The 10,334-nt window shown below is 42.8% G+C and overlaps 1 protein-coding gene across 1 annotated transcript; it reads right to left on the bottom strand.

The window, feature by feature from the left end:
* Positions 1 to 352: 352 nt before the first annotated feature.
* On the bottom strand, positions 353 to 9,860 carry LOC146758611 (obscurin-like). Its single transcript, XM_085514885.1, has 10 exons — positions 9,585 to 9,860; positions 8,215 to 8,305; positions 7,383 to 7,497; positions 5,921 to 6,089; positions 5,203 to 5,297; positions 4,036 to 4,305; positions 3,052 to 3,318; positions 2,575 to 2,841; positions 1,323 to 1,589; positions 353 to 687 (listed from the first exon to the last, which is right to left on the bottom strand). The coding sequence occupies exons 6-10, from the start codon at positions 4,151 to 4,153 to the stop codon at positions 353 to 355; spliced, it is 1,254 nt and encodes a 417-aa protein (XP_085371011.1). The 5' UTR covers positions 4,154 to 4,305; positions 5,203 to 5,297; positions 5,921 to 6,089; positions 7,383 to 7,497; positions 8,215 to 8,305; positions 9,585 to 9,860.
* Positions 9,861 to 10,334: the final 474 nt, after the last annotated feature.

Consider the following 10,334-nt stretch of genomic DNA (forward strand, 5'->3'; position numbering starts at 1 on the left):
TGCCTCTCTCTTCTCTCCACTCATCACACTGGGAGCCTCGGATGATGCTCTCAGATGCACATGTTCTAGATAGGAATTTGTTGTACAGCTAGATGATGTGAAGGCCATCCCTTCAGCTTATACTTAGAGGATATTTGCTCCCACAGTTCCCTCAACAGAGCATTCCTGATTTACTGTTAATGGAACAAGCTGTAGTGAGATGCCCATTTCCAACACTACCCCAGTGCTTTGGGTAGTTCTCACATTTGTGTCAAATGGTTCCTCCTTTTACTTATTTTTAAGAGAAATTCTCAGTGCTTCGAGGTTCAAGTAGAAGGTTGCTATTCACTTTAACCATATTATGAGTTAGCTCTCATGACAATCTTATCAGAAGACAGTTGAAGGAATCAGACCCCAGAATCTCTCCCATCTCATTACCTTTCACAGACAGAGAGGCTTTGGAGGTTAGACCACGGGCAGTAAAAACGACTTCCCCAGCGTCAGTAGGAGTCACACTTTTGATAAGGAGAGTATATTTCCGATTCACGTTAGAAGCTTTAAATTGCCCACCACTTTCCACTCTGCTTCCATTCAGTGTCCACTTGAACTCATCAATGCTTTCATGGGACGGAATGCATTCAAAAGTACAATCTTCTCCCTCCTGGATTTCAGTGTTTTTCAGCCGTTTGGTAATGCCACTATTCAGCTCTGGAAGGTAAGAGATAGGTTAGTATGAGGTTTATATGGAGAAAAGGCATTTGTGACTGACATGAGTAGCAGTACTGGTGTTTTAACTCAGGATTTGCAGAACATGGCTGTGTTCCTTACTGATGTATTCTCTAAGACATTCTCCACTCAGAATTACCAGGAAGCTATAAAAAAAAAAAGAGACGTGAATCTCTTGTCTTTGCTCTGGAAGAACTACAATTAGAGCAGCTCAGTCCATGGAGCAGAATGAAGATTCAATGAGCTACAGAGGGAACAACCTAACAGAGAGGACAACTCTAGGATGCTGCGTGAGAAAAAGGGTTTTGCCTATGACAAGAAATTAAATGTTTCTATTAGCTAATTTGTTACCATCCTACCCCTACTGGTGTTCAAACCATTTCTCCATTTTAGGGATGTTTAGAAAGGAAATATTTCCAGGACATTCTTGATGTGTTTGGTGATTTTCATGGTAAAATGAGATACATTTACATCAAAAGCAATGGGAATTTTCCAGACATCACTGTGCTAAATTGCAGTAATACACTTCTATTGTAGAAACTATTAAGGCTCGTGGGGGAATAGGTGTAAGACACTGAATGTGCTTTCAGCACTCCTTTACTTTCCACAGTACTTACCCTGAATGCCGACCTTTGATTTGGCAACATCACGGACAATATCACAGGTATAGAAACCTGCATCTGACTTCTCGAAGTCATGGATAAGGGGACATAGGGTCTTCCCAGACTGTACCAGCTCATACTTGTTGCCAGAAGTGAGCACAACACCGTCCTTCTTCCACACTGGTTTGACCTTCTCTTTAGAGACTTCGCATTCCAATTTAATCACACCCCGCTCCTCACCAAAAACATCATCCAAGGACTTCATGAAGACAGCAGGCTTCTCTGCAATTAAAAGGGCAAAACAGAACAATGTGATACAGAAGTTGAGACATTTCCAGTTGCTTTCAGATTTTTAAAGAGGGATAAATAAATCTTTACCAGCACTGACGACACCAATATAGAACCTAAAGCGGTTTCATGTCTGTTGACTGAATGCACTTTATGTAATTCTGAACTAATCAGTAGGAGAATACAGGGAACAGGAGGGACAGCCTGCATTGCCTTGGGTGGGACTGATATCATATGAAGTAATTGGGATGCAGCTCTTCTAAAGCTGGAGAGCCGGCATTGCCCTCACGTACAGCAGAGCTCATACAGCAGGCCTCAGGATTAAGAGGATGAGCTGCTGAACAATTTTGATTTTCCTGTTTTATTGACTCCTTTTATCTATCTTCTATTTCACACATCAGATGTTTATAATGGGGAAAAAACACCCACCAAATGCAAAAGAAAGGAGAAAAATGAAATCCTTCAAACTCTGGAGTGCATAGAGTAAAAGAGCTTAATTGCTGGGGAGATCAGATTAGAATCATAGTATCCTTAGAATTGGAAGAGACCCTTAAAGGCCATCTAGCCCAGCTCCCCTGCAATAAACAGGGACATTCACAGCTAGATCAGGTTACTCACAGCCTGGTCATTAGTCATCCCAGAGGCAAAACACACACTGAATGAGCTCTCCCTGCAGTCATAAATACTTGGAGACAACAGCATTGACACTGCATGGCACTGAAGCAGTAAAAGAAATTGCTCTTGTAACTCTTCTTGTGTTAAGGAAAATGATGATAAAAAGCAATGGAATGCTATGGCAGGACACCAAAACCATCCTCCTTCGTTGATATCTGCTGCAATGGAACCTTCCACTGGAAGAAAGCCCCTGATGTCTTGTCACCCCAGAGAGGTGAGCTTTAGAAGCAGGACTGCTGCACAATAGAATGAACTGGGGCTCCTTAGCATCTCTTATATCCAGGAGGGGTGTGATCAGACCCACCTATCACCTTCAGGCACGTGCTTTCTGACACCTTGTCTGACTTCACTGTCACTGTGCCAGCATCCTCAGGCTTAACCTGCTTCATTGTCAGTTTGCAGCAATTGCCAACGTTCTTGATGTCCTTGTAATTGTTGGTGTAAATGAGGTTGCCATTCAGGAACCATTCCATGTCCTCGTCATCATGGGACAGCTCGCAGGAGAAGACAGCAGAGCTCTCTTCTTCAATTTCTACATCCTGCAAGTGCTTCGTTACTTCTACATTGCGGGCTGTGGGGAAACAAGGTGAACTGTTACCACTGTTACTATAAATCATACTGGGATGTGGTAGAATGGTTGGACTAGACGATCTTTGTGTAGTATTCTCAGTGAAGATTATACATTTATAAAGTTAGCAGGAGAGAACGGCAGAAATCAACCTCAAGAAAAGAAATCTGAGGTGAAATAGGACATGTAAGAGACCACCCCCCCTGCTCTTACCTTCAGCTGTCAGCGTGGTTTCAGTCTCTGCAATTCCTGCCTTGCACTTGTACACACCAGCATCATCGGGCTTCAGCTTCAGAATCTTGAGCTCTGCTGAATGCTTATCCCTCTTGATCTTGTACTTCTCAGAGGGCACGATGGGTGTGTGGCCCTTGAACCATTTCACAACCTTTGGAGAAGGCCTGAAGTCACAGGACAGGATGACAGAATGACGTTCCAAAGCTGTCTTGTCCTCCAGCTTCCTGGTGATTTGTATATGGTAATCTGCAAAGCAGGGATGGAAGAGAAGAAAGGATGAGGACAATTGGAAGAAGAGGAAAGTCTCTTGCGTCTGCTCCATTTCAATTAATCTCATGTTCACAATGGTTTTTTGAACTATTATTGAATATTGAACTATTTGAACTAAAGATAAAAAAAACGATTGTCTATAGGGAATGCCATTGACTACATTTCTATAAAGTAATACTGTATATTATCTACCAAATGCAAGGTCCAGCTCTTGTTCTGTGCTTATTAAATTGCTCCAAATTGTTGAGGCTTTTATTCAAATAAGAGAGAGTTAAAAATATAACAAGTACTTTAGGATGTGAATGGATAATCTTACGCTGGGGACAACAGCGGACAAAAAGCCTGGAAGTTTCTTTCAGATGAAATCAATGAGAAATGGCATCAAACTTATGTCCTACCAAACTTCAACTTGTCTAGTTCTGAAATACAATTAATTTCACCTGATTTGACCTCTTTGGTATAGCCAAGGACAAAACCTCAGCTCTGTAGATCTGAATAGTAAGCACATCACAGCTATTCAAACAGATCTTTTACTGAGATGCAGCTGTCTCATTTAGTGTCCAACGACTTTGAACTGGAAATGGAGCAGACCCTCCAGACACACACACAATATTTCAAAGACCCCAGTGAAGGAAGGCTGTACGTTAATTAATTCTTCATCTTCATGATGTAAACCAAGCCAGGATATGTTACCTCTGACGAGCAGAGTTGCTGTGGATTTTGATTTGCCAATTGAGAACTGAATGGTGCCTGTCATATCAGTGGTGGTTTTCAGTATGGTCAGCTGGAGGATGGTGCCTTCTTGCTGCATAATCAAGTTTCTGCCAGCCTGTAAGACTTCCCCACGTAGATACCACTTGGGAGGTTTCACAGAAGGAATGGATATCTCGCATTCAAATTTGGCTTCTTCAGGCTCAGTCACATCCTCATCACACAGCTCCTTTACTAGATTAATGGATTGCTCTTTAAGAAGGATGGAACAAGAGAAAGCAGAGATTTAGAAGGAATGTAAAATACCCTTACATTATCACCCTACTTACTCACGTCAGCATTACTGCAAAAGAACACTACACCTATCAGCACAAAATGCCTTAAAACGTCATTAAAAATAATAGAAAGAAAGGAATGTTGTTAAGAAGTCAGACAATAAGACTGACAACCTGAAGAGAGCCCAGATCTTCTGATTCCCAGTCCAACATCCAAATCAAACCATGACCTTCCCATACCGCTATCAAAATCCTCGCATTACGAAATGGAATATAGGTTCAATGAAACACGGACGTTGATAATTATTTTGGATAAATACAGCAACTTAGCTCTGAACAACAAGTTTTCTCCTAGTAAAGGTCTCTGTAGCTCAAATGTAATGACTCTACTTAGGAGAAATTCATTTTCCAGGATTTTCTTGCCCTTATAATTGTAACAGTGGCAAAGCTGGGGACTGAACTCTTGAGTACTGTGCTAACTCAAATGTCTCCCTTTTCTTTATCACACTTAACATCATATATATACCTAGCATTGTATATATTAAAAAAAAAACAAACCCTGTGCTCTTTTCAAACATACAGAGAAAATGAAGAAAAAGTCAAGCTATGTTTTTATCCCTCAACGTTCAAACACAAATCTGAAGTCTAGAGGTAGAAAATCCACCACCTAAGAAAATAATCTGTTTTACTTAGCAAAAGTAAATTCCAAAAGAGAAGCTGCATATTTTGTGGGCAGAAAGGTAGGTAGGTAGGAGTTTTAATTTCTGTGAAAGGTTCTGGTGGTGTTTAACCTCCTTGACATTAAAGCAAAAGTTGTTGGCTGGTTTATAACATAAGATAATTTAAGCAAAATCGTCATCAGAAGCATAAGTACCTTTCACTGTAAGATGGGCACTTTTTCTGCTACAGATTTCATTTCTGCTGCATCCTTGACTTGGACACGTGTATAAGTCAGCGAGTAGGTCTTTCCTGAAGCAGAGAACCACAGAGTCACTAAGGCTGGAAAAGACCACTAAGGTCATCTAGTCCAACCTCCAACTCATCCCTACCAAACTGTGCTCTTGAGAGCAAACCCACAACTACACTTGGCTTCCTTGAGCAAAGAGCTCTGAGGCACATGGCCAGGCTGAGCATCATCCATCTGGTTTCACAGCATCACTGCCTGTTCTCTCATGTCAATGAAACCACCCATTCCCCCACATCCACATCCCCACCAAAGCGGAATCTAAACATGGCTTCTACAAGGACTGACCGAATGCGGCCACCGTCACCATTAAAGTACCTGAGACAGAAGGATCACACTCACTGTCAGACAAAACCTCTTTGGAGAGGTGAACTGACTGCCCTGGTCACCCCCACTTTGGAAAGAACTGCACTCATTTCCTACCTGCTCCTGGCAGTGTGGGATGGTGGGATAGCATCACACTTCCCACACTAAGCTTCCCACCTGTCACTTGTTCCACCCTAACCTCAGTCCCAAAACAAAAGGGGAACTCCCTTCTGAACAATCTTCACTTCATTTCAGATGTCTTATATGCTTGATCTCCAACCCACCCCCCACTCAGGAGAAAAATCCCCCTCTTACACCCTACCATCTTGCCGCATTCTGATGTTGTCATCAGCCTTCAGCTTGTCCTCTTTGTACCACTGGCTCTGAACCTCATCGAGTGAAATCTCACAGACAAAAGATGCACTCCCATATTCATTCACTTCCACATCTTCCAGTGCTTTAACAATCTTGATATCTCCAGCTGTGAAGCACTAGAGATATATTTGTCAGGGTATTTCCAGAACTGAGTGCAGCATCTTTTCCTTACACATATTTGCATAGAAAATAAGTAGGATTTTGTTTTATTCTAAACCATCATCCATTCCTGAGTCTTTTCTGTCTTCAACACAGTCAATGCATTATTGCCCTTGAACTTAAAGACAGACTTACTAGCTACAACGGAGCTCCCTGCAAACAGTCTTCATGGAAACCAGAATCTAATTTATTCTAAAACCTTCCAAGCAAAATTAAGGGTAGAAAAACAATAGAACTGACTGAATCTTTAAGGTCATTTAGTTCCAATCCCCCTGCTATAGGCAGGGACACCTCCCTCCAGACCAACTCTTCTCCTCAGGGTCAAGGCTTCTCTCAAATCATTCTCCTCTAAGCCTGTGCCTGTGCTTGGGATTGCCCTGACCCAGGTGCAGGGCCTTGTACTTGGCCACACTCAAGTTCATGAGGCTGCCAAGGGCCCACCTCTCCAGCCTGTCCAGGTCCCTCTGGGTAGCATCCCTTCCCTCTAGCACATCAACAGCACCGCTCAGCTTGGTGTCATCTGCAAACTTGCTGAGGCTGCATTTGATTCCACTGGCCATGTTGCCTACAAAAATGTTAAAGAACACTGGTCCCAACACCACCCTCCACCTGGACACTCAGCTACTCACTGCAACTCTCTGAGTGTGACCATCCAGACAGTTCCCTATCCTGCAACTGGTCCATCCATCAAAACCATTTTTCTCCACTTTGGTGACCAGGATGTCATGCAGGACGGGATCAAATGCTCTGCACAAGTCCAAGTAGATGATGTCAGTTGCTCTCCCATTATCCACTGATGCTGTTACTCCATCAGGAAAGGCCACCAAGTTTGTCAGGCATGGCTTGAATTTGAGGAAGCCATATTGGTTACCACCAATCACCTCATCTTTATTTTCCAAACTATGCCAAGGAGAACTAGACAGAACTCTACAATGTCGTGTCACTACAAACCTGTCTGAACCATTGGCTTCTCTGCATGCTCATCACTAGTCTCTCCTTAGCTTGTGTGCCCACAATGTATGGGGAATGTCAGCCACAAATCTTACCTAGGGGACATCTTTGCTTCAAAATCCCTTGAACATCACACAATCCCTTTTAACTCTCCAGGTCTGCACTTATTTATGTCAGAATCAGAACTTATTTCTGTTCTACTATTTCCCTTTCCTTCTGAAGGGCCTGGATACAACTTGGATTAACCTCAGGAGCAGAGTTCCTGCATAAAACAGCCAGGACTGAAACAGCAACCCAACCTGGTTGCAGACTGAGAGAGAAAATGAGAGTTCACCACTTGTGAATAATGAGACTTCTCTTATTTCCCTGGGAAGTAATGCTCACTTTTTTACTTTGACGGAGCTCCTTCCCATCCTAGAAGGGAAAATATCAAAGTCAGATCTCCATTAGTCCTTCCATCTCTGCACTGAGCAAATGCAGCCTTCAGATCAATGCTTAATTCACCCACTCCCCTAGAATTAATGGAACTGTGCTTACTGGAACATATGCTGAAGCTTAAGCACAGTGCAGTGTTTTCAACATGTAGGAATGGCTATAGAACATGCAGAAATTCTGGCTGACCTATGACAGCTTAAAGCACTGCGGAGGACTGTTAACAAACTCGTTTGGACATCACCTTGAATAAATGACGTTATCCTCAAGTAAGGGAAGGAACAGCTGAGCACTGGGGAGGTACACAAAGTGCCAGAGCAAATTCTCACACTGTCAGGTGCAAAGAAAACTGAGATTTCACCCAAAAACCCAGTTCACAACAAGGCTACAAAATCCTGGCTGAGAATTTCTGTGTTAGAGTTGAAGCTCAAGACTGTACTCCAACCAACAATATTTTGTGCAGCAAGACCTCAGGAGTTCACAAGAAACCCAAAACAAACTTCCATTTCAACTTGATAAATGAACTCAGGACATAATAACAAAGAGTGCTGATCTGGGCAAGTAAAAGAGCATAAAGAGAAGAGGGCAGTGCAAAAGCTATCAAGCAAAAGCTCAGACTCGCATCCCTTGGAAGTGAAATTAAAGCCTCTCATTCATTTCCAGAGAAGTCAGAAAGGAAAATACCATTACATGCCATACCTTGAACCACTTGACGTCCACGTTGAGCCTGGACAGCTGACACTCACCTCTTTCAGCACCTGCTACTGGTTTATAAACACAGGTTTTGGCTCTGAGGGAAAAAAAGAAAAAGTATTGACTGAGGGACTGAAATGAGACCATCTTGCAGGTTTGTATGCACAGGTTGGAACAGGTTTAGGTTACCACTTGTGCCCAAACTAATAGCCTTCACTAGAGAATATCAGCTATTCTGTTGAAACAAAGTGTCAAATCTAGGCAAGAAAGAACCTAGGAACTGAAGGAACCAAGAGGGTCCTTGAACACCAGTCCCATGGTTGCAAGTCACTATGCAAACATATTGAACCCAAAAGAACATCTGACCTGCAGGCAACCAAAACCTGAGTTCCTTTTACTTAAGACCCACTGTGAAACATCAAAACACATAAACATGTGATAGTTACCCCTGGGCAGCCTGTGCCAGTTAATTCTGGGGAAAGACCTGCCATTATGAAATATTATGCTAACATGACAAAGAGAGAGAAGAAAAGCAAAATTAAGACTAGCTGACAAGCCTTGGCAGGAAGTTCTTTTCTCCATAAATTTAGTCCCATTATTCAATTCTGTTTGGAGCTGTCTCCATGCCTCTCTGGAGTTTGGTCTTTGAGAAGAAGCAATTAAGTAAGCTCTCCAGTGTCAAAGTGCATACACTACTCTAGGGATTTGTTTTTTCTCCATGGATCAACAAGTGTGACAAGCAAGGAGAATATGATGAAGAGCCTCATGCATACTCAGTGTAAAAAAGAAAAAGGCAATTGTTGCTGGGAAGAAGGTTCATTTGCATTTGTGTCATCTGCAGAGGGTACTGCAGAAATGGAAAGTCTTCCACTGGAGCAAACAAAGGGCTCTCATTTATTGCAATCAAGGCCAAGCGTGTGGATCTCAGAGATCAGACCTACACCCTGAAGCAAAACAGACTTTCCCTGCGTGGGAAAGTTCAGTTTCTCTCTACATCTGTGTAAGAAAAAGCCCACCATGGAATGACAGCTAAGTAAACATCCCTGTGACTCTTCACAGGTCTCTTCTACGTTTGGGATCACTGCTACAAAAAGAGCTGTTGACATCATCTCTCATGGCCACCCTGACAGAAGAACAGGAAGACTGGGATGCTCTTTTTCCTATCTTTCCCTTGACTTCCTCTATATCTTAGGGACGAATCACAGGACAGAACACAGAAATCAAATGGCTCTACAAAGCAGATTGGCCAGTTCAAGTCAAAACAGCCACTGAAAACACCCCAGATGCTGTCTGACAACAGCTGGACTGTCGGGGAGTCAGGTGAATGCAGTCTGCTGGCCCTGGGCAGGAAGAGGACAGCCCAGACTGTCACATACCTTTCACTGAAAGCTGATAGAGCATTTTATCCCCCTCACAGATGCACTGATAACTTGCAGCATCATCCATTGAGTCATTGTGAATTTTCAGGGTGTGTTTCTTCCCCACAATGTGCAGTTCATATTTTTCACTGGCCTTGAGCTCCTTCCCATCCTTCATCCACTCCACAGTAGCACCTGTGTCTGAAAGCTCAGCCTGCAGTTTGGCTTCCTCACGCAGCTGAGCGGAGATCTTTTCTACATCTTTGCCCTTATTGGTAAATCTCACTGCAGCACCTGTCAGGAGCAAAGGCCTCGTTATTTCAATTGATATCAGGCTAACGTGGTCAATGTTTGCTGCAAGATCTCTGAAAAAGTATCACCTTCTGTTCCTGCACTCATAACTGGGTCAGTGCTGAGCAATTCAAGATATTTCATTTGGTCTTCTTGCAGGATTTAGTAAGTAAAAATCAACCAAACATCTCCTTCTACTGATTAATAATGCTCTAAACATGCTTCTGCAGAGGTTTCCACCCAATGACAAACAGCTCCTCCCATCATGAATGTTTATTTGTTCTATTTTGTCATGCAAAGCTGATTGATAGAGATATTATTGGAATGATTGCTCCCCTACTTCTAAACTATTCCAGTGCAATCAGAAAGGCTGTCTGAACCTGGAGCTGAAAGTACTGCTCCATGGTGATGCAGTGGTAAACCTGCTGACTGAATGCACTGGCCAAGAGCTGTGAACTGCAGACATTCATCAGCTGG

This window comes from Coturnix japonica, chromosome 13 (assembly GCF_054131305.1).
Source record: "Coturnix japonica strain WE chromosome 13, WE-NBRP24, whole genome shotgun sequence".
NCBI classification, from domain to species: Eukaryota; Metazoa; Chordata; class Aves; order Galliformes; family Phasianidae; genus Coturnix; species Coturnix japonica.